Genomic DNA, 24,828 nt, shown 5'->3' with positions numbered 1-24,828 from the left:
TTTGAAGTTAATTTCAATTCACCCCCATGGTCCTGCAGTGGCTTTTCAGATTGTTTTGGGGGCTCTTGGAAATTAATTGCCTTCGGCGGTCCTTGAATGAAATTTTTCCAAAAAAAAAAAAGTTCCTGTTTTTAAAATTGGTCCATGAAGAACTGTACGTGTCCATAACAAAGAATCTGCATAATTGTATCTTTATTGCAATTCCCAAAGACCCGACACTTGCCTGCAATATTCACCTCGATCTTAGCCCTTCCTCTATTATCAATCTATATCATCATCCTCTCTTTTCCCTACTTCATAATTATTTTAATACGACAAGCCTCAAGCGTGTTTCCCCAGCTTGTCGTGAGAATCTTTCGATTTTTATTCGACAATAGTTTTACTTTTTAAGATATTTTTGATTGCCAGTAAAAAAAAAAAAATCATTCAAATTCAATAGTAGGAAAAGTATAATGTTTGGAGAATGATCCGAAATTATGGCAACCATTTGGGTCTTTGAGAAGAAATTAAAAAAGCATTCAAATGACAAAAATGCCCTTAATAAGTAATAATTGAGAAAAATTGCATAAAGAAAAAAAATTGCATATAAGGAAAGATAGCTTGTAATCAGAAAGATAAATTGTACAAAACATAATTTTGAACAAATGAATCATGAACTGTATTGAAAGGAAGTTAAACTGCACAAAGAAAAAATCGATTATATGAGAAAAGATAGAATGCAAAAAAAAAAAAAAGATTTGTACAAAATGTAATTTGAACAAATTGAATTAAACAAAGAAAAGATGAATTGAATATAGGAAAGAAGGTCTGTATAAAACCTAATTTGAATATAAGAGAATATGGATTGGATATAAAAAAAATTATATATAAGAAAAGTTGTATAGAGAGAAGATGGATTGCACACAGCGAAAACTAAATTGTACAAAGGAAAATGTGATTGTTAACTAACAGGAGTTGGGTCTAACAAAATGGATTAATCTCTCACAACATAATGAATCAAGGTTTGAATCTCTGCTGGGAGAGATGCCTATATTTAGTGTCCGACAGTGTCTCAAATAGAATTATCTCTAATAAGAAGATATCTATGCTTTAGCAAAAAAAAAAGTAATTCTTAAGGATAGTGTAATAATTTCATATGATTATTATTTCTCTTAAAGGATCTCAATGTTTCCCATTATTTCAAGAACTATTCTCCAAATAAATTTTCAATGAGACCAATTTTGATTAATATTGTCACAGTCTCTCGGATGTAATATATTTTTGCAGAAAAAGTGCTTATTTTTAGTTTTTAAGCTTAAGTCTGGTTGTTGATAATAATAGTACTCTCTCACTAACTTATCAAGTACTTTTGCCTAATGGACATTGAACAAGATCTAATACTCCTTCAATTTTTAATATAAGACCTATCTAATTAATTTGATTAGACTAAAAAAGTTAGGTAAGTTAGTTAATTATAAGAAGTGACACATTTTTCCTAAAATACTATAATCATCTTTCTTAATACTTCTCTTCCTCTTCTACTTGATTATGGTTGAAGGAGTATCTATAAAGATAATTTAGAGAAAATTGATAAATATGAGAAATGAGTCTTATATTTAGGATTAAAACTAACTTAAGAATTGAATCTTATACTAACGACTAGAGGAGTATAAATTTTATCATTTATAAGTTATGAAAATGTGATTTATTTACAAAATGTTACTCTATATTTTCTGTTAATATTGACCAGCAAATAAATTGCACTGTCAAAATGGGATTTTTCCTTGGCGCCAGGGCCCGATGAACGACGTCGTTTTTCCGAAGCGAAGAGATCCAAAGAAAGAAGACCGGCCATTTTTGCTGGTAGTACAAAAGACGAGGCATTTCTTATGCGACCGTCACCGGCATCGCACTAGCGTTAGCATCTCAGGAAGAGAAAAGCGTCCAAACCCGAAATCAGATCAAATGGGCAAGGATCTGAGCGACGACCAGGTTGCTTCCATGAAGGAAGCTTTCCATCTCTTCGATACCGACAACGACGGTCGGATCGCCCCTTCCGAGCTTGGGATCCTTATGCGCTCTCTCGGCGGAAACCCCACCCAAGCACAACTTAAAGCCATCATTGCTGAAGAAAATCTCTCTGCCCCCTTCGACTTCCCTCGATTTCTTGAACTCATGGGCAAGCACATGAAGGCCGAGCCTTTCGACAAGCAACTTCGCGATGCCTTCAAGGTTCTCGACAAGGACTCCACCGGATTTGTCTCCGTGTCGGAGCTCAAACACATCCTCACCAGCATTGGCGAGAAGCTCGAGCCTGCTGAGTTTGATGAGTGGATCAAGGAAGTCGATGTTGGTTCCGATGGCAAGATCCGTTATGATGACTTCATTGCCAGAATGGTGGCTAAGTGAGATGATTCCGCATATGGCTTTTCTTCTCTTTTGATGTTTTTATCGACTAATTGGCTACATCTTGTTTATATATTCCCTTCCTTTGTTGGGTGTTCTTGTCGTGAATTTAAGATGTTTCCTGTTACTGGTTTGGCTCCTTTTTTCAAATTTTTACATGTAGTGGACGAATTCACCAAACCATGCTGATCTCTTTTTCTTTTGTTGCCTCCTACCCCCCATCTTGAATATTTTGGGCCCCTATATTTATGTCATGTGGCTAATGTAGGTGGTTTATGGAAACGGTGGCTCCTCGTTCTCCTTCGATTTTCTGTCTTTACTTTGGATTTGCATGAAATCTGACATATTCTCTGTGCGCGCGCTCGCTCTGTAAGTTTTGGTTATCTGGATTGATGAAGTACTGGTTCAGCAAATTTGTGAATATCCTATTCTTCCCATACGTGATAGTGTTCAGAATTTGAAAGGCAAAAATCAGGAAGAAAAATGGATGGAGAAGAGAGCAAGAAAGACATACAGAATAGCAGGGAGAAAAGATAAATATTCTCGAACACCTTCCCATGCTTTTATCAAATCCGGATTCTCTCAATCTTAGGAGGAACAATAATCAGTTTGAGAAATCTTAGCCCTCCAGTGAGTCTGGATGAACAGATCTAGATCGTTTAAAATAAATGGAAGGGATTGAATTAATTGAAAAGAACAGTAATTTTTTTTTTTCCTACTCCAACTTGGTGGGATCCTTAAGTATAGAGCCTCTTACTTGCTATTACAATAATAATACCCTCATAGTTCTATCATGACTGTAGCGCCCTTCATTACAATTCTATTCCCCGTCAGGATTCCCCACAAAACACCATTGACCTGCCACAAACTCTTTGTCAAAACAATTAATTGCGGTTAACTATAGCAGTTCTCGTGTATTTGTATGAAATTTGAGGTAAGTCATACTGTTCACGGCTTGTGAACTTTGTGGCTTCTCACAACTTTTTACAGGTAGATTGATATGAAGAATACTGAGGGCAGAGGACTCTACAAGTAACATCATGGTACTTGATTGACCTCGGATCACTTTGAGTTAACTTACACCTACTTTGAATTGCCTCTTATTACATTGCTTACCAGTGCTTCTAATCAACCAGCATCAAATAATATGTGAAACCACATTATTACAATCCAAACACAGCCATTGTTCTTTAGTCTTATTGAAGTTTGCCACTCGTTGATTACCTATTTTCTGCTACTTGCGAAAAGCAAGAAGAAAGGAAAAGAGAGGAAATCCTAGGCGTTGCATATAAGAGAATTCATTAATGTATGGAATTAGTTCTCAAGTGACACAAACTAACTCCATAAAAGTATTTATCAAGGGCACCGCCATCCGCTTCTTAAGATGATGGCAATTCAATAGCCAAAACTATTACAGTGTCCTTGGAAGCACCTCTATCTCCATAGGCTCGACAGCCAAATTTACTGCTTATAATGCCCATGATCCATTTCAGACCCTGCCCAATTTTGGCATCAATTCATTATGAAAATCCATTTCTTCCTTTTGATATTAAAAAATGCAGAAAAAATTAATCATATATTCTGCTTTGCTTATCTTTGCATCTGTTACACATTTATCTCTTATGGTTTGGGGCTAATCTGGTAGTGTCCGACAAGGTTTTTGACTTTTGATAGTAAACAGCTTCACTTCACTTGATACTCTGGTTCCAGCCCAGGTAGTAATAGCTTAATTTCTAGTTTTCTGACAATGATGTCATAAGCAAGACTATCAAATGACTTTTGGTGATCAAGAATGTTCACATTTTGCTTGATTTCCATCAATGCTTAAAAGGGATCATCTGACATTGCTCGGAACTGAATATCAAGTTCTACAAAACTGTATCATGCTAATCTACCCTTTATACTCTTCTCAAACTCTTTGAACCATTTGAATCCTTGCTCACGATGAACAAAACCTGCAAGAAACACTTTATTTGCTTCTGGTGTTTGGTCCAACAAGAAAAAAAATGCTCACTTAGCAAGCCATCCAGTTACATTGTCTCTAATAAATTTTGGTAGGGTTACCTTAGCAAGTCTATTAGGCACCCGGTAATCTCCATCAAGTTCACTTGCTTCTGCACATGCTTTCCAATCTTGATTTCTGTTCATCCATCTTGTAAAGTGGAATGAAAGACTGTCAGTCAATTAGTGGGGCTCGTTTTCTTTGTTATACATGGCTAAATTAATCACCGATAGGAAATGTTCATCTCTCTAGTTGAGTATTAAATGGAATCAATATTTGATTTCCGTTACTGAAGCTTGTGCTTCATTGATGTCTACCATGGCCAAGAATCGGCCACTGGATCACTGCTCTTCTAACAAAATCCTTTGATCCTCTGCTGTTTGAATCTCTTTATCATGTTGACCCATCATCTATCAGAAAATTTCTCATTACACTTACAACTTTAGATTTCATTGCCTCCGCGATCATTAACCATTGGTTTACCTGTGATAAGAATTGGAATTTGAAGGGGTAAATTTAAGAGGAAGAAGAGGAAAAGGATAAGAGATCAAGAAAGAGAAAGCAACTTGGAGGAAAACAAACCTTCTTTATGTCATTTGACAAGTCTTCTCTGTACCACCAATGACCAGTCGGTCTAGTGGGATTAGGCACTAGGTCCCTTGAGCAATGTCCAGGCTTCAAATCCTGGAGTTGTGAATGGAGCTGCTGGCTTTGGAGGTCGCCCCCGATATGGGCCTTCGCGGTATCTGAACTGGATTAGTTGGCTGTTTGGGCTGGATATCGGTGTGCTCGCCCAAAAAAAAAAGTCTTCTCCGTACATTTATATGCTTTTAACATGGAGGTATAGAGCTGATTACTTGATATTTATAATAATACCCTCAATTTTGTTGTTATATTAGTGTCCTTCATTACAATTTTGTTCCCTATCAATGTTTTTCAAGCCTGTTCTTGAGGTGAGCTAAGTCCAAGTATGCAGTGAGGCAGTGATTGAAGGGTATAATTTTCTGTCATTTTCATATTGTGATTGTAAAATTCATGACTCTTGGTATGGCTTGAGTTAATCTTATTCTGGTGTGCTTATACGGTATGTTGTTCTCTTAACGATGTCTTAACCTCAAGCCTTTTAAAATGCTTCGTGTGGCTGTTTCTTTTATTTCTTACCACATGTGATTTAGTTGCAAGCAGCTTTTGTTAAGGAAAAACCAGAATAGAGAATGCGATATACAAAAGATTAATGGGAAAGTTAGTATCAGCCGACACTAACATAACACATCAGGTGGTAATTCAGGCGTGTCAATTGCTGCTTGCATTCCTTAAAAGTTGTTGGTTTTTTGATTGATTTCATGAGCAGCCTTTGGCATGTAATGTAACGAAGAAAATCTGTCTCTAATGACCATAATTTTTTAAGTTTGCTTAACATGAAATTTTGATTTGCTTTCTTATACAATCTGTAATATTCCTCCTCCCCCCCCCCCCCCAATATTGTTTCTGGAAGTTTGTTTTGAACCGTCTCTGAAGAAATCCTTCTTTCAGTCTAAGGAGGCTGATCTGCTCAAATCATTGTGTCTTCTAGTGTAGACAGTTACTTCATAGCACGTAGTACAGTGCCACAATTTCGTGGTTCATATTACAGTGGTTGGATAACACCACAGCCATGGCATGGCCTGCTTCATATGGTGCAGGCTTGGTGTGAACTATCTGTGCGGCTGTGCCAGCGCTAGTACTGGTTGGGTAACACCATAGGCATGGTTTGTTGCCAATTTCATTTGGTGCACACATGGTGTGTGCTGTCTGTGCCATGGGCAATGGTACATTGTGTCCACCATGTTTGAAATTTGAAAGGGTTTTATTTCAGAAAGCCACTTCCCTTTTTTGTTCGTTAATCAGTCCATGATAAACCTGTCATGAACAAGCAGGACTGGGGTTACATGCGAAAGTTCTATGGATTGTTGGTCAAATACGTAGATACCATTTCCATACTGGCTGTTACTCTGGACTAGTGCTGAAGGGGCATGCAAAGTCCAATGGTGTATAGGAAAGGTAAAGGTATAAAGATGCTGCTAGGCAGATCTCAACCTAAGGAGCAAAGGGACTGGATGCATCTTTGGTAGCGAGTAGTGATTGTGAGCTTAGTAATAAATTTCAATGAGGATAGAGTATTTCATTGGATGCTTGAAATGTGAGCTTTAAATTCTCTTGAGAAGGCTCATGGATCTTTCAGTGGATGCTTAATTGTGAAAGTTTGATCTCAATAGTAGTTTGTGATAAATGGGGATGCAGAATTTGGTATTTGACACGTAATACTTCATGTTTATGTTTATAGAGGCATGGATCTTATATGTGATGCTACGCTAATATCCTGTGAAGGTCGAGGCACCTCAAGGAAGTGCTGTGTTCTGTGTGAGGATAAAATTAAATTATACCTAATTAATTGGGATTGTTGCCAAATGAAGCATTGTAGTTTTCATATTTGGACGTATTTTGTAGATAAAGATTTATTGAAGAGGGATGTAGAAGAAACATCATGCGAGTTTTTTCTCCCTTCTTTTAGGTACATTAGGATGTTTGATATTTGGATCTTTCCTTGTATCTCATCTTATTCTCGTTACTCAAGAAAGATTCATTCTTTAGACATCTAAACGATTGGAACCTTAACAATTTAACACGTACGCAAGCACATGTTTAGACCTGTAACCTCCTTCCCGGAGAGAGGACTTTGTGCCCCTAGACCTTTAAACATTCATATGTGTAGCTCATTAATTAAATTTTATATATGCTATGGGGCAATGCATAAAATGAAAGAGGGAGGACTTTATTTTTGTACGCATCATACATCTATTGGAATCTCGTGATTCGTTCCATAATATTGAAGAACTCAAATGTGATATCTCAATCTCGAAAATTCATGAATGACAATTGATATAGAACGACAAAAGAGAAAGGGAAAAAAGATTTTAAAAAAAAGAATATGAAAATTATGAAATTTCAATTTAGGCACTTAATGCTTTAAAATCCTAGAAAAGAAAATAGTGTCTAATTTGATATTTTACAAATGACTAAAATATTCTTGTTTCAAACTTGTTATTACTAATAAATTTCTTGTCATGTGTTAGTCAATAATTGTCATCATTAGTTCGTTAATAAACTTTTTAAAATAAGAGTATTCTAGTTATTTAACTACATTTACAAAATATAAGATCAGATACCTTTTCTTTTTGTTGAGAATTTTGAAGTGTTAGTTGCCTGAATTTAGATTTCACAATTTTCAGATATTTTTTCGTCATTTTCCCAAAGAGAAATAAAGGATTTATGAAAATTAAACTGGCAAAAACATTCTTAATACAGAGTTATTTATAAAAAAAAAAGTTCTAAGCAGTGTGTTTTCATGACCCAAAAATTACTTCTAAAAAGTGCTTTTATAAAATTTGAGACAAAATTTTTTTTCACATACTTACTTCAGGTATGTTTGGATTAGTGGTGACAAAATTGATTTTTATTCTATCTATCTTTTGCAAATGTGAGTTGGAGTAAAAATCAATTGGTGTAATGTGATTTATGTTTAGATTGATTTTTATAAAAAAATTAGTTTGAAAAGTTAAAATTTGTTTAAATTGATAATAAAACAGTAAGTTTAAATATAAAATGATTTAAAAAGAACATAAATTTTATTAAATAGTACTATCTCTAGTTCTTAATATAATATCAATTTATAATAATGACAAACTAGTTTGGAAAAAATAATAAATATAAATATATTAAGATAATTTATTAATTTTTTTAATCTTCTCATACAAGTCAACTAAGTTTTGGATTAAGAGCCGAAAGTAGTATATGCATGTTATATGCATAATTTGATAGTTTTAAGAGGAATATTAAAATTAAAAATTATAAAAATAAAAGATAATAAATGTCTTATTGAAAAAAATTTGAAAATAATGGGGACCTTTTTTTTTGAGTTTTTCAGAATAATTTTATCTATGTAATGAGTACATCCAGGGTAAATTAGAATAATTTAATTTTATTTGGAAAAAAATTTATCTTTTATTTTATTAAAATAATGTGAACTCACCTTTTTATCTCTCTCTTCCTTTTTGAACCAAAAAATGTATTTGGATCAGTGCTAGCAAAATTAACTTTTAACTTTTGTAATAGTCAGGTTAAAAGTGACTCAGTGAGATGTGATTTATGTTTAAATTGATTTTTATAAAAAGTTAGTTTGACAAATTGAAAATTGTTTAGATGAGTAAAGAAAAAACAAGTTTAGATATAAAATGACTAAAAAGAATATAAATAATATATATAAATAAGAGATAATTAATTCACAGGTCCTTATAGTTTCAACCAATTTTGAATCAAATCCTTATAATTTTTTTCTTTTTATCAGGCCCTTATACTTCCACCCGTTTTTAATTAGGTCCTTACATTTACTTTTCTTTTTATCAAGTCTTTATAAGTTCATCTTATTTTTAATTAAGTCCCTGAATTTTTTATTCTTTATTTTATAAATTCTAATAGTACTATTCTATAAATATAAAATAGTATATATTATTTAATATTAGTTTATAAACAATAATATTCTAAAGATATTGAATTATTATAATGATTTTATTTTTTCAGCAAAAAAAATTAATTGTTCTAAAATTTTTTCCTGAATTAATTAATTCTATTACTTTTTTATTATATAATTATTAATTTAATCTAATTATTAATATTTTATATTTCAGTATTAATCTATTTAATTAAGCTTATATTTAATTAATAAATAAAAATTAAAACTATATGGACCTGATTAAAAATTTAGTAAAATTATAAGAACTTAATTAAAAGAAAAATAAATACAAGGACGTAATTAAAAATAGGTAAAAGTATAAGGACTTGATAAAAAGAAAAAAAAATAGGGACTTGATTTAAAATTGGTTGAAACTATAAGGATTTGTAGATTAATTAACCCTATAAATAATATATATAATTTGATAGATTTAATAGAAATATTAAAATTAAAAGTATAAAAATAAAAAGAGTTAATTTATTATAAGAAAACATTATACATACTAGAAAAACACTTAATTAGATATATTTAATGTAACTTATTTAGTAGTATATCCAGCATCTTAAAATATTTTTTTAAGTACGTCTAGTATCCTAAGTTACATTTAGGTACATTTAGCACCCTAAAATAACTTTTTTAGGTGCATTCAATACCTTAAATTATTTTTTAGTGCACTCAATATCTTAAATTGTTAAAGGTAAAATTACACCAAACAATATTTTAGGGTGCTAGATACTTAAGATAATACTTTAGGGTACCAGATACATCACTAAATACTTTAAGGTGTTGACTATACTTAAAAAAAATATTTCAAGATACTATATATACTTTAACCTTTTAGGTTAAAGTGTAAATTCACCCCGGAAGTTTGGTTTTGAAGCATTGGGTATCCACAAGTATTTTTTTGGTTCAATGTCGCCTTGAAAGTTTTCAAATCATAGTAATGCCGCCTTAGCCATTATCTGGGTTAAGTTTGGCCGTTAGTTGACCAATTATGCTGAGTTGACATATTCACGTGTCATCCACGTTATTTTCTTTCTTGGGTTAAGTGCACATTTGCCCTGGAAGTTTTTACTCAGGAGCGCTTGGTATCTGGTAGTTTTCAAATTATAGTAATGTTGTCCTAACTGTTATCCATGTTAAATTTGATCATTAATTAACCAAATATACTAAGCTCGTAGGTCCACGTGTGATCCACTTTATTTTTTTTTTGAAGGTGAGGATTTAGCTCTAACTCTAGGAAAATCATTGCTTCTACGCTTTTCAAACCCATGGCTATTCTCAATATGGACTTCATCATTTACATCTTCCCAGACACGTTTGCATTCCACATCAAAGATCCAGACACGTTATGTAAAAGTTATCAAAACTTGCAATAGCTTTTAAAGACCTGTTTGGAATAACTATAAGTAACTTTTTAAATGTGATTTATAAAATAAGATGTAAGTATGTGAAATGAGTTTTGTTTTGACTTACATAAAATATACTTATAAGTACTAATAACTGCCAATCCAAATAGGTCCCAGGTCAGTTAGCAACCAAAAGTCATTTGGAGATGATGCCATTCCAAACATGAGCAAATGGGTTTTTTTTCTCCTTTATTGCGCGTTCAACCCCTCGTACAGCTAAGCCCTTAAATAGTAATTCCACGACCAAATGTTTATTAGGTGCGTTGTTTTCTGTAGTATATTGCAACCATAAGTTCATAATCCACTAGTTGGTCTTGAGATTAATTGTAAGCGACACATATATTTATATCCATATGTAATATAAAAAATCTAATAAAATATATTATTCATCAATGTTAAATAACACTCTGCTCTTATTTATAAGAAATATTTTAAAAAAAGATTTATTCCTATTTATAAAAGATACTAATAGGTTATTTAAAATTTTTGGTGTCATTTTTTATTTTTCTCCCATTAATTATTTCATTGATAATTAATTAATTTTAATTAAAATTTCAATTTACATAATTTGAAGCAAATAATCTATGAAGCGACGTCGGTTTTATTGGTCCGTCCGTCGTATTTTAGAGAGCTACGGTCTTCACAGTATAGAATTGCTAGGGTTTTGTGAGTCACTCCGTGTCTCCGTGATCTCTGAGGTGAGCATCTCGAGCCTGGGTTTGAAGGCCGCTCAGTTCTGAGAAGATGGGTCGTATGCACAGCCGTGGGTTCGTACAGTTTTATCTTCTCCATCAGTTTCCTCTGTTTCATAGTAAAACTTGTTTTTCTGATTGCCTTTCTTTGGTTCTGTGTTGCAGTAAGGGTATCTCAGCTTCGGCGCTGCCCTACAAGAGAACCCCGCATAGCTGGCTCAAGATCTCTGCGCAAGATGTAAACCCACTTCAACTCTATTGGTGATTAACTTCATGTAATTTCTTCAATGCTCACAATTCTGCTTTATTTAGGTTGAAGATAATATCTGCAAATTCGCCAAGAAGGGTTTGACTCCGTCCCAGATTGGTGTCATTCTCCGAGACTCCCACGGTATTGCGCAGGTCAAGAGCGTCACCGGCAACAAAATCTTGCGCATTCTCAAAGCCCACGGTATTATACTATTTTTATCTGATCTGCCATATAAGCGCGCGCGCCCGTATATATTCATGTTTGTATGATGACATTGAAAAATTTCCACTTTGGTTTTCAGGACTTGCGCCCGAAATTCCCGAGGATCTTTATCATTTGATCAAGAAGGCAGTTTCAATCCGCAAGCATCTTGAGAGAAACAGGAAGGACAAGGACTCCAAGTTCAGGTTAATTCTGGTCGAAAGCCGAATTCACCGGCTTGCTCGCTATTACAAGAAAACTAAGAAGCTTCCACCAGTATGGAAATAGTAAGCACCCTGCAACCCGCTTGTGCTTTTTCCCCGCCTCTATGTTTAATATCATCTATATGATTTCTAGGATATTCAAAATTCAATTTCAGGTTTGTTCATCTGGCTTCTCATTTAGATACAGCCGCCTGTCGATTAGGGAGTCCTCTGTTTTAGAATGAGCCATGTCATTACACATATTACTTTGTGAGCCAGAACTATAGATTTATCAATGAAGATTAGGCCGACACCCTATTTGACTATGTCGTATTTTCTTTTAATCGGTCCAGAACTCAAATTATGTGAATATGAGATGGTAGAGTATATATAATGCTGCCACACTTTGGCAATATAGATTCAAGTACACGTATTCAACTTATTTTTTTCCTTGTGAATGGGCCTAACGCTGCTTGCTATTTGACAAATGTGGATTTAATTTTTTTCCACCTTGGCACATGTCAAGGACCTCCTGGTAATAGTTAGTTTATTCATCCTTCATCTGATTGAACTACGCCAGCCTGCATAAGTCAATCACATGTTTTGGGTTTTTCTAGCTTCTATAGTGTTTCGGATTCTAAAATGTTCCATAAACTCCACAATTGTATCGAAAGCAAGTTGATGCATTGTTTTGAATTGGTTCTCATTCATTTCGGTAACTATGAACATGCCCTTTGCAATACTGATATGCTTCTTATCTAGTTTTCAAGGACCGGAAAATGTTTGGAGGGAAAGGTGGGGACTAGGGGGAAGGAAGTTATGATTTATAACCTTTCATTCAAGTTATTGTAAATAGTGTCATAAAGCTTTCCGCCTATAAGGTCTGTTGATGGAACGACCAAATGATTATTTCTAATTGATATCAGGGCGGACGTACAGTCATAGATTTCTCTGCCTTTCAAGAAGCACTTTTCCATTTCATGGCTTACAAAAAGTGTGGCTTATTGTGGTTTTTATATTATATATAGATGATATATTGATAATTGACTATTTTTTCAATTTTAGTCCTTGATTTCAATTGAAAATCTCAGTAGTGGGCTGTATAACTTTTTGAGCTGCAACACCGCTGTATGATGCTTTCCATGTTTGAAGCTTTTCACTGTGCGCGTACTATTTCTTAATGTGTTTCGAAATTTGCAGTGAATCAACAACTGCCAGCACCCTGGTTGCTTAGGGGATGCTTCAGTTTCAGTCTTCCAAGCTTTTGAGGATTCGTCTTGTGGGGGCTGAGGGGTATGTGATGAGGATTCAGGCATTAAGCTAGTTTTTACTTGTAGTTTTTAATCTTTGCATTGGCATATTCTGAACAACTCCTGTTAAGCTATGATTTACTGCATTTTACTGCTTATGCGTTATATATATCGATCATAGTTTTTTACTAGAGTCGACAACATTCAGTTTCATTTTTAGTGAGGATGGGATGGGAACAAACCAGATTAATGTCGTTCATGATGACAAAGCTCCAGATCAAATGGGTAACGAAAAATTTGTGCTTCACATTTTTTATTTCTTGTACTTCGTTTCTTTTTATGAGAAACAACTACCTACGTCAACAGTGTAGGTTAAATTAGTTGCAAGATTTAAATGATATAGATGTAACTTTATTTTCAAAAATTCCTTCATCTATTTAATGTAACCCCAAGAAATTGACTTCTTTTTTTTAAATGCACCGGAAAGAAGAAATTGACTAATGTTTTGTTAACGAGAGATTACCTCTCCTTTTAAATGAGAGGGGATGGGTGAAAAATTTTAATAAATGCTTAAGAACTTTTACTGGGAAAATTAATTTTTTGATTCAATTTAATTCTTTCACTATAATCGGGTGGAGCTCATGCCTATAACTTAGTCTTAGAACTTTTGATTTTTTATATTATAATTCAGTTTTTGAACTTCTCACGTTTAATAATTTAACCTTTATTGTGCGTAATTTAGTTTTAAGCATAAAATAATTATCCTACATGGCAAAACATTATTTTAACATCATTAAAAATTGCAAACGTCATCCAAGTTTGTGCAGACTTGATACATCTTTTAAGATAAAAGAAGAGCATATGGCGCACGCAGCCCGTCATCCTCTCCTCGTCTCTTTCCTCCTCACCACCATTTGATATGGATGTTCATTTAAAAAAAAAAAAATTAGCAAATGCGCATAAGCTGAGTTAGAAGCTGTGCAAAGCTATTGATCATCTCTAGCTTGGCATTTTGGTTGTTGAAAGTAGGGGTTTTGGTCTCATCAAAATGCAACATAAATTTTTCTCTATTCGTTTTTAAATTATATTACTACTTTGAGTTCTTAATATAGGATTTAGTTAGAGGGTTAAATTTTGTCTTAAATATAATACCTCAACTAACTCTATCTTTCATATTTATCATTTTCTCTCAAGCTAATTTACCTAACTTAAACTAATATATAATTGATTAATATTATACATGGTTATTTTAGAGAGATCATATTATATTTGTTATGATTGTGTAATTCATTAGACTTCTTTAATCTATCCAAATTAATTAAGTACTACTCCGTCCCTTATTATAAGATCCTTTTGACTAAATTACGAGGTTTAAGAAAACAGTTAAAATTAGTTAAAAATCATTAATAACAGGAAGCAGAAGAGAAGCTAACTCGGGAGTAAAGGATGACAGATTTAGGGAGGGGGACTGAGTAGTTAAAAATCATTAATATGTAGTAAATGTAATTTTTTTCCAAAATATGCCCCTATATATAAATGGGTAAATGTGAGAGAGTAATAGTGAGATAAATGAAAAAAGAGAATGTATTAAATACATTAAGTTAGGGGTAAAACAAGTAATAATGTATTAAATACTTAGACAAATTCAAAGAGAATCTTATAAAAAGGAACATACCCATTCAAAAAATTGAATCATATAATAAGAGACGAAGAGAGTAACATTTATGTTAAGAATCAAAGGGAGTATTGATGATTATGATGATCAGGGTGTTCTTGGGTAGTTTAATCAATGCTTCTTGCCCTATTACATTCGTCAAGGGAAGCCCCTCTGCCACTTGCAGGCTTTGAATATTCTATTCAAACATCATTATATATTTTACCATTTTGCTTCGTAACTAATATTGTCTGTTAAATAATGTTTCCTTTGTTTATATGTATATATAAATCGTGTGTGTAAATATTTTTTATTTATACATTTATAATGCCATACTGTCTTATATTGCTTCCACTCTAACTAAGACCAACATAGCATGGAGCCAATCTGGATTCTTCAATCCGATGAATAAATTTCAACATTCACAATCTATGGATGGTATAATTTGTTATAGAATTGATTGCATATATGCATTTTACAACTTCTACTAGAAGAGAGATTGAAAATTAAATATCATACCCTAATTTCATAATGAAGAGTCATCTCAAAAATTAGAAATCAAATTGAGGAGCATCGCTGTTGCCTCAGAGCTGTTTAAACTGAAGCCAACTTTTTAGTTCCTTCTCCTCTAAGTTAGAGGAGACGTAGTAGATTGGGTTGTGTGTCACACACACACACATATATTCCTCAATAAAACCAATAAAAAATTGATTATATATTCATAGATATAATCATTTATTAATCAAAACCATGTTTTGCTATTAAAAAAATTGCGGTAATTTTTTTTCTTATTGTTATTATTATTCATCCACAAGCTTGTGTTAATGGTTAAGATTACAAGGATGAACAATATCTTTAAAACTTCTGCCGACAAGATCCAGTTAAATATGATGCTAACTATGGGGACTATTAGATCAATTTTCCCCATATAGTTGTTAATTTATTTAATTATTTTTTACATTGTATTATCATGATTCATGCCATTTGAGACATTTCATTTCCCATCCTTATGGAATATAACTGTATACAGTTTCTAACCATTTTCCTATCTCTCAAGAAAAGGAAAAATGAAAGCCATATCAATCTTAAATGTTGAAGTAAACTGTATAAGTTTCATCTCTGAAGGAGTATAATGGCTCCAAAACAAAATTCTTCTTTGCCCCTTTAGCCACAAAACTAATGGAATCATATTGGCTGAATCCTTCTATTACTATAAAACTTGCAGCTTGATTGAAGTTAGCATCATAACCAGACTTGCATCTCAGTTTCACACTTGCACTAGAACCTGTACTACACACAAAGCAACCTTTATTGCCTTTGGATTCTAAGGATATAGTTCCCTTTTGCCCATCCAATCCTGCAACCACATTAGACTCACTAGAGAGTCCACCATTGGATGAATTTGCAATGACAAGACCATTTTTTGCTCCTTGGTGCAACAGGAACTTTCCAAGAAGATCATATGGTTCCAACATTACTGATTTACCAATAGGAATGAGTTTGAAAGTTGTATGAGGGGCTTTTCATTGCCAGGTCCAGGTAATTTTTGCATTGTGAGAGATTGATTTGAGTTTGTTAAAGCAAAAGTTTAGCCTGAAATAACTTGGGAAAGAGTTGCTAGTTGCCTATTGTAAAAAGTAGGGATAGGAGTAATCCAGTTAGTAATAGATGCATTTGTCCTAGTTTTAATGTCCCAATCACTAGACGTATGGCCAGCAAGAAGATAAGGACCATAAAGAATTGCTTGAACAGAAGCATATTCAGATCTGTCATCTAATTAGTTGGATTCAATTCAAAATACAATATTAGTAATGAAAAACTTTTCTCTTTGTATGTAATGGAAGTTAAAAAAATAGATGGATTTTTACCTTTTATGGCTTCTGTTCTAACAGTAAGAGGAAATTGAAGGGTTAGCTTGTCATTGGTACTCCATTTTCTTGTGATTGACAAAAAATTTCCTACATGTCCAAAAAATAAAATTTACTTTCAAATTTTAGCCTCGTTGTAGTACTAGTTGACGTTGAAAAGAGTAAAGCACCAGGAGATGGTAGAGATAAAGTCTGATCATTTAATAAAGCCTTGGCATTGTCTAAATGTGTCCACGTTGGTATTCTAAAGTTCAATGTAAAAGAAGATCTAGCTCCCTGCAAAAGACAATATTTCAAGTTTAGGTATTAAATTGTAACGCTCCTTTTTTTAATGACATAACCACTAAGTAAAAAGTGGATGAGAACAAAAGAAACCAAGCTTGCACCAAATTAAGCATGATGATGATGCTAAGTCTAAAATCATTAAAGATGAATGTTAGGAAATGTTATAAGTACCATAGCAAGAGAGAATGTGAAGGTGATTCTAAGGTAAGGATCCCATAAAGTAGTAGGAGCCAAAGTTTGATTAAACATGAGATCCCTTGACTTCCAATTGAAAGAGCTTGATATGTATTGGATTATGTAAAGTGTTAAGTTCTCTTGTTCAAAATAAATTGAATCCCCTAACTTTGAGAATGATTCAATCCCTAATGAATAATCAAAATAGAACGGTGGATAGCATAAGAGCATGCAAGTTCGAGTTATGAAAGGATATATTATAATCTCATACAATGTAAGAGATTAAATGAGCACAACATTAGGATTACCAATTCCATAGCAGCACCAAAAAGAGTCAAATTTTGTTCTCCAACTATGTAAAGACTTAGCCTTTGAAACTCCAGGGCCAAGAGGGAGCATATAAATCATCACTCTAGGATCTGTGCCTCTTTGAATACTCAATACACCATTTGTTAACGCACGTTCATAATAATCTGCGTATGTTACTTCCTTGGTCCATCTAAATAAGTGTCTTGAAACCTAAGAAATTACTATGTCAATTTTTCATTATAACAGGAGCTTCAAAGTTTTTTCCTTAATATACTTTTCTTTCTTTAAGAGTTCTATCAAAAGCTAAAAAGATAGATGATTACCTACCTTCAACATGTTATAAGTTGAGCATGATTCTTTAATTTCTACATTTGTTAAGATGTTATCTGCTATTCTCTTAGGATCATGCCTATACAAAAAAGAAATCAATGAGCAACTGTTATGACAAGAGGGAACCAAAAACTATTACTCTATAATCATTTAAAGTTCATATGGAAACATGACACTAAAATTAATTAATCAAGTCACATTACCACCACTCTGAAACTAAAGTCCTTCTAGTTGCATAACTGTGAGAAGAGTTAATAAGATCCATAAAAAAAATGTTCCAATGTCCTATCAAAGCAAAAATGCATCAACAAATATAGTTAGAAACTAATTATTGGGTTTTAAATGTTAGTTATCTTCATGTTTGGACATAAGGTGTTTCACAAGACATTAACCATGATAATTAGACTTGATAATTGAGAAGAAAACATAAAAATTAAACTCTATAAATGATATAAATAAACATATATGAAAATATTTAAAATCAGGCTAACATTATAGTAAATAAACATGATATAATATATACATAAGTAAAGATTTACCTTATAAAGTGAATCACCAGTAACTTCATATCTCATTTGAGATCCAACAACAATTGGTATATGCGTATTAGCATGTAAGTCGATAATATCATCAGCCTAGGTGAAAAAAGAATAAGAGAATTTTAAAATTTTTGGACTTTGTAAGAAAATTAGGTGTTTAGCTCTTGAAATTGATTTAGAATTGTATAAGTTACAATAACTTGGGTGTATAAGTATGGTTTAAATTCACATAAAATCTATATAATAATTGAATATCATCGTTACCTGCACAGCTAGCAACCCTAGAAAGCATGGCTTGTCAAAAAGTTGAGCCAATAATAAATGATTTGGATCTCCTTGCATTGGTTAACAAGATAGGTATAGTTTCTTATTTGAATATAAGAACAAGGATTGGATATTATGAGTTATGATCTTGAATTTCTATATTATGGAACTTATATTTATATTTAGGTGTTTTTTGTATTGAGTTTTATCAAGTTTCACTTAAGCATAATCATTGACTAAAGAACCAGAGAAAACCTTAGGTTAAAAAAAAAAAAAAACCTATGGTATATCCAGATTCAAGATGACCCAACATGTTATATCGACATAGTATATGAGTGAAAACCATCATGTAAGCAAATTAATAAAGTTACCAAGAAAGTTATTGTATCGTTATGCTATATAAATTGTAAAGGATATCATTCATTCCTCCAACTTCCTCATTTAGGGGGTGTTTAGATAACCTTAAACCATGGTTTGGAGAATAGCTTCTGGAGAGAATAGATTATGAAAGAATAGTTTTTTTGAAAAAGTGATTCTGATAAAGTGAGTGTTTGGATAGTTGTTGTCAGAAGTGCTTTTTTTATATGTAAAAATTACTAAAAAGGACATAAGTTTAAATGATAATTACATATAAGATATATTTCATAATATATGTTTATTTGAAGTAAATAAATAAATATGTTATTTTGCAAAATAATTTAATAAAATAATTAAACATGTATATATATTAATAAATAATATATATTAATAAAATAATTAAAATTAAAACGTATATATATTAATAAAATAATTAAATATGTTTTTCGTAAAATAATTTATTTTGCCAACCAAAAAATATGATTATTTAATTCAATTTAATTAATGCATGAGAAGTTTGAATGCAAAGGAGTCGTTGCCGACGAAAAGAAAAGATGAAGAAATAAGAAAAGTCCAACGTGTGGGGGCCACTCAATCCAATATATAGTATAGAATAAAAAGCGGGTCGCATGCTGCTTCAGCTGAAACCAAGGTTTCAAGTTCAAAACCATGGTTTTGCTGAAAACCATGGTTTTCAAAAAAATAGGGGTGTTTGGCAAAAAACCCAAACACCCCCTTAATGATTGATAATGTCTATTTATAGTGTACTTTGTAATCACATTCTGCACGCGGTTGTAAAAATACTCAACCATCCATGTTAGTATTTTTAGAGCTTGAAGGTCTCCAGCTATAGTGTGTTGATCTAACAAGCTAGCCATGATCTGTCAAAATTGACTAATTTGATTTAATCACACAAAATACTCACCTAATAGTATGAAGTTACATTATCAAAACCAAGTTTAGAATTAATGTACCTTGTGAATAGTATAATAGGGAGCCTACACAAATTGAAGTGCTTCAAAGCGATCAAAAAATTCAGATGGAAATGCAGAAAGATATCTTGTGCCAATTTTTTGCTAACATGCTGAAAGACCATCAATAAGAGCAGACATTTTCTCCTTCAAAGTATCATTATGTGTGCTAGCCTACATTTGAGCTGATGCACTCAAATAGTGCCCTTCAAAATGTGAAGAATCAAGTAGTTATATATTATTATTGAAAAGTAAATTGCCAACAATAAAATTTGTAGCTAGTTGCCAGATGTCATATCATTAAAAGCATGATTAGTTTGAAACATTATTGGTTTGTGATAGATCCTTTGGGCCATTCTACTTCATTAGATTCTGATAAACAATTTAAGGTTAATAAATTTGATCTTGTTTTGGTTTTGATCCTTGAAATTTGAAATAATTGGTTTTGATCTTTAAAATTTGACTTCATTTTGGTATGCCTAAAGATTTTTGGCCTCTATAACAATGTTTTTTTATCCTTGAAACAAGCTTTCAAAGATCAAAACCACTTGTTTTAATTTTTAGGATCAAAATCAAAATAAAGTCAAATTTTAGATATTAAAGATGGTATTAACCCCAAAAATTTATAACCAAAGTTAACATTACATTACGATGTAAAACCTTAAATGTGTGTGTGTGTGTGTGTGTGTGTGTATTTTCAGCCTAATAGTTAATGATTTAACTAATGCCTAAACCTTAAACAAAGGATGAATGAATCCGGTCAAAAAAAAAAAAAACAAAGGATGAATGAAGAGTCATGAGTAACATCAAATGATTAAGACTAAAATTAGATGCAGTGAAACAAGAATTAAGATGATGATGAATGAAAGAAACTTACCAACAAAATAGCCTCAAAGCTCTAATTCAGGACTTTCCCAACCTCCATAAGGCTTCCCAGGAGTTGGCAAACCTGTCGTTTTCCTAAAGTTCCAGAGCATACTATCAACATCTAAAAGTAAGATATACTCTAAATTTGTCAATTGTGCCCGAGCATGGATTGAGCTCAGAAGCAATCTCACATCATGTAGTGACACTTCTTTGAGAAGACCTTGAGGTGAGTTCAAGATACCCTTGTTCTTAATATTTCCATACATCATTGCCCAATCTTGCTCATCTTTTCCTTCATTTAGTAACTTTCTGGGTAGCAAAGTTTGCCAAACAAGGTTATTTGTTGGAGTAAGATGATAATGACATAACCTCAGCCTTCCATGTTTGGTTTTTAGAAGTTAACAACTGGGTGCGTGTGGTATGAGATTGGGTAATAGTGTTGGTACATTCTTTAAGACTAGTGACAGCAAAAAGACTCAACACCAACACAATAATGGCGAATAGAAAAGTGATGGGAAGAACAAGTAGGCCTAAAAAGAACACATATTTGATCATTGATTAGTGGCTTAGTTTTGTTTCTTTTCTTCGTTTGTGATATGAACATTCATATGACTGATCTAAATAAAACAAATAAGTCTTCTAAAATAAAATTTTTAAAGAAAGTAATGAATAGGGTAGCAAGAGGATAAACTTGAAGATGTTGTAGGCCTATTAAAAGTCTGAATAGTTGGATACATCTTATCCTGTATTAAAATTAACCTTCTCAATACCAATACTAAAATACTCGTTTGTCAAAAAGAAAAGGTAAAGAAGGAGAAAGAAAACACACCCAAGATGGAAGAGAGGAGAGGAGAATAGGAAGAGAAGTAAATAAAGATGTAAGTGAACATGGGATATATATATACACACAAAGTGAGGAAAGGACAGAGAGAAAAAAATGGAGGGAGCAGAATGAGGCTAAACAGAAAAAAAAGATAAATTTTAAATAAAACAAAAAGGTCCAGGTAATAAACATGACATGAATGCCATTGCCTCTCCCTTTTTTGGCATTGCTAACTTGTCGATGACCAAATAAGTATTTTTCAAACAACTAAAATTGATCAAAATTTAGGCATTTACTTTTTTTTGTGTTAACTTGAGGGAGGTTAGCCCTATCTATGTTGCCAAAATGAAGCTTATAGAAAAATTGGTATGATATGATTGAGAGTCTATTAATAGTTGCAACATTTGGAAAAAGAAACTCTATTAATATATATAGACACTATACCTAAACTGATATAAATGATTATAAGCCTAGGCAATTAAAGAAAAAGATAGAATAATTTGGGGAATATTGGAGAAGTAACGAAGTGATTTTGTATAGTACGGAATAAATATATGAGAGGAGTTTTGTCTTATAAATTGTAAAAGAACTTATTCAAAATTCATCCAAATAAATATATAAGAGGAGTTTTGTTTTATTAAATGCAAACATAAGATTACATCTAGATAGCTAAGAGCTCTCATACATATATAATTTGATTTGATCAGAAATTGAAGAGTAAAAAATATTGTGACAATCCTAATTAAGATGTATAAACTATATATTGTTGGCAAAAAAAAGGTATAAACTGTTTATTGCCATGGATGAATGTGAGTATAATCGTAGACAAAAATTGACAAACAAAAATTAACATGGTCAAGACAATCTAAATAAGGATAGCTCTTCTCTCTCTCTCTCTCTCTCTCTATATATATATATATATATATATATTCCTTCCATCCTGGTCATTTTCAAAATTATTATCACTTATATTTAACTAAGATGATTTTCAAGATTTTAATTCATTAAAAAGATATAAATATAAGGCCTTTGAGAGGTTTAAGAATATAAGCCTAGGCAATTAGAAGAAGTCTCATATCTAAAAATAATTTGGCAGAAGTAGAAGGTTATAAGTTTATCTTGCTAATTACTACTTCTGGTCCTTAATATAAGAGTTTGTTTGTCTTTTATTTTGGTTATAAATATAAGACCTCAATCTACTTTATCTTTTATATTTATTAATTTTTTTCCTAAGGTAGTCCTTGTAATGATGATAATTTTAGCCAATGCACTTGATTAGTAAAGATATTTTAGGAAAGACAATATATATTTATTACAAATAACTAACTTAAATATTTTTCTTAATCTACTCAAATTAATCAACTAGCTCTTATATTAAGAATCGGAGGTAGTATTATAAACCTATAACATGATCCTGGGTAATAATTTTTTTAAAAAAATTGTAGAGTATAAAATCCCATGGCACTTCTAATGAACGAGTATAAATTATTTACGAATATGGATGAATCTGTGCATCCTTACATAAAAATTAACAAATAAAAGTTAACTTTGCCAAGTACAAACAAGGACAACTCTACTAGTATTATGTTTCTTTTTCATTTCATCTTATTGTTACTTGTTAGTCCTCTTTTCTAGGGTCTAATTCATGAAATTTCCCCCTGAGGTCCTGAATGTTAAAAAAAAGTATATTGTCTTCTAATAAATTGTAACATTTCATTTTTTTTAATCTTATTATAGGATTTAGATTATATGGGTGAGATTAATTCATAATATTTAATATTAAGGCTTATTGAATAAATTGTAAATCATAATTTCTGTTATATACATATAAATCATATATAAAAAAAATTAATTAAAAAAAATATATAAAATAAAAAGGCAAGTGGGTGGCACGTGGGCCACCTACTGCCAGCGGGAAGAAGGGGGGGCTAAGACCCCATTAGACCGTGGCTTTCAAAAAAAAATTGAATTGAAAATTGGAATGATATGGTGGATCACGTGACCCACTATTATTTCCCCTCCCTTCGTCCGCTTTTCCCCTTCCCTTTCTGCTTCGTTCTTTCCTCTGGTCCGCATCCACGCCGCGCCGCGACAATGAGTGGGTGCGAGATGTAGTTTGAGTGTGTGAGAAAGGAAGGGCTCTACTTGGGTATATATAAGATATTTAGATGAGCTATTTTCATCCTACTATTTTTATTTAGCTTTTTTCTTTTTATTTCTGTAAGTTTATGGTTGAAAATAAAGTTTATTAGGGCTTGTTAGGTTTTTAATTTTTAAAGTTTCTAACTCATTTTGATGATATTAATGGAGCTTATGGGGTTAGAATAGAAGCCTTATGACTTAGATTTTTAGTTGATGGTTGATTTGAGGCAATGTGAGTTAGGGATTGGTTGGGAAATTGTGATTTGTATTAATGATGATATTAATTTCGAAATTTATCTCTTAGTTGAGTTCACTTGAGGTTATATTGAGGATCCAATGCTTAAACTTTGAGGATTATTGTTGAAATAGTAATGTTGATGATTCTTGGAGAGACTTAAATTAGTGGAAGTTGGGTGTTTGGAGGAAATTGAGGAAAATATTCTAAGTTATTGATTCTAATGAGTGGGAAATGATTAATGGAAGAAGGGAATAGGATTTTAATAATGATTGAAGGCATAGTTGATATATGGTTATTTTTCTAAGAGTTAAAGTAAGCACTTTTTGGAGATTTTTAGATGATTTGAAGGAAATATTCTTATTAATGATGTGAATGAGAGAAATAGAGTTGGGAAGTATTAGGAATTGTCACTTGGAGGAATAGATGAATTATTATTTTTCTAAAGATAATTTTTTAAGCAAGCCAATTATGGGGATTTAGTTAATAAACTATTTTAATGCTATATTAATTAGTCTTTTTTATTAATATATGTTTATAAACTTATTGTTGTAGAGTGAGCTTGGTTTGGACTCTTGGGTCTTGAATCCTCCTACTTTTAGTTCTTGTGTCAAGAACTTGAGGTAACCACTTTCTAATTTACCTTGTATGCTTGTTGATGTGATTATAAGCATGTGTTGATATTATAAATGTTATCAATATTTGTTATGGTGATTTTTGTATGAAAAGTAATTTATATATCTATATCAAGAGTTATGTTTCGTTAAATTTATTAGTTAAGTGGGCATGAATTATTTCATCTTATGAATGTCTTATTGATGTTAAACAAATTTGATTATTGAATCTGAGAATACTTTATGGATATGAAATTGTGTGGAATTGGATGGTTGGATTGTGCTGTGTTGGTTGTGCTGAAATGTAGTTGTGGAAGGTCTAATTATTTATACCACGTGGTATAGCCGCCACTTGGCGTCCAGTGGTTGGCATTAACATTCTTAGGGCCCTCGGTATCACCCTTCCTTTGGCCGGGTCAAGGGTCAGCCCAAGGGATATGACACCTTTCTATATT

General features: G+C 32.2%; 2 protein-coding genes and 1 pseudogene across 2 annotated transcripts; 2 read left to right on the top strand and 1 right to left on the bottom strand.

Annotated features, from left to right (window-relative positions):
• Window positions 1–1,848: 1,848 nt before the first annotated feature.
• On the top strand, window positions 1,849–2,667 carry LOC114761982 (probable calcium-binding protein CML13). Its single transcript, XM_028951439.1, has one exon. The coding sequence runs from the start codon at window positions 1,945–1,947 to the stop codon at window positions 2,386–2,388; it is 444 nt and encodes a 147-aa protein (XP_028807272.1). The 5' UTR covers window positions 1,849–1,944; the 3' UTR covers window positions 2,389–2,667.
• Window positions 2,668–10,989: 8,322 nt separating this feature from the next.
• LOC114761987 (40S ribosomal protein S13) lies at window positions 10,990–13,233 on the top strand. Its single transcript, XM_028951445.1, has 5 exons — window positions 10,990–11,112; window positions 11,203–11,275; window positions 11,350–11,488; window positions 11,589–11,775; window positions 12,892–13,233. The coding sequence occupies exons 1-5, from the start codon at window positions 11,090–11,092 to the stop codon at window positions 12,923–12,925; spliced, it is 456 nt and encodes a 151-aa protein (XP_028807278.1). The 5' UTR covers window positions 10,990–11,089; the 3' UTR covers window positions 12,926–13,233.
• A 2,447-nt stretch (window positions 13,234–15,680) lies between these two features.
• On the bottom strand, window positions 15,681–21,114 carry LOC114761999 (uncharacterized; annotated as a pseudogene).
• Between the last annotated feature and the right edge of the window lie 3,714 nt (window positions 21,115–24,828).

The sequence above is a fragment of the Neltuma alba genome, unplaced genomic scaffold (genome assembly GCF_004799145.2).
Source record: "Neltuma alba isolate B1F8T4 unplaced genomic scaffold, ASM479914v2 tig00011161_pilon, whole genome shotgun sequence".
In the NCBI taxonomy this organism is placed as follows: domain Eukaryota; kingdom Viridiplantae; phylum Streptophyta; class Magnoliopsida; order Fabales; family Fabaceae; genus Neltuma; species Neltuma alba.
This window is presented reverse-complemented; position numbering and strand designations above follow the sequence as displayed.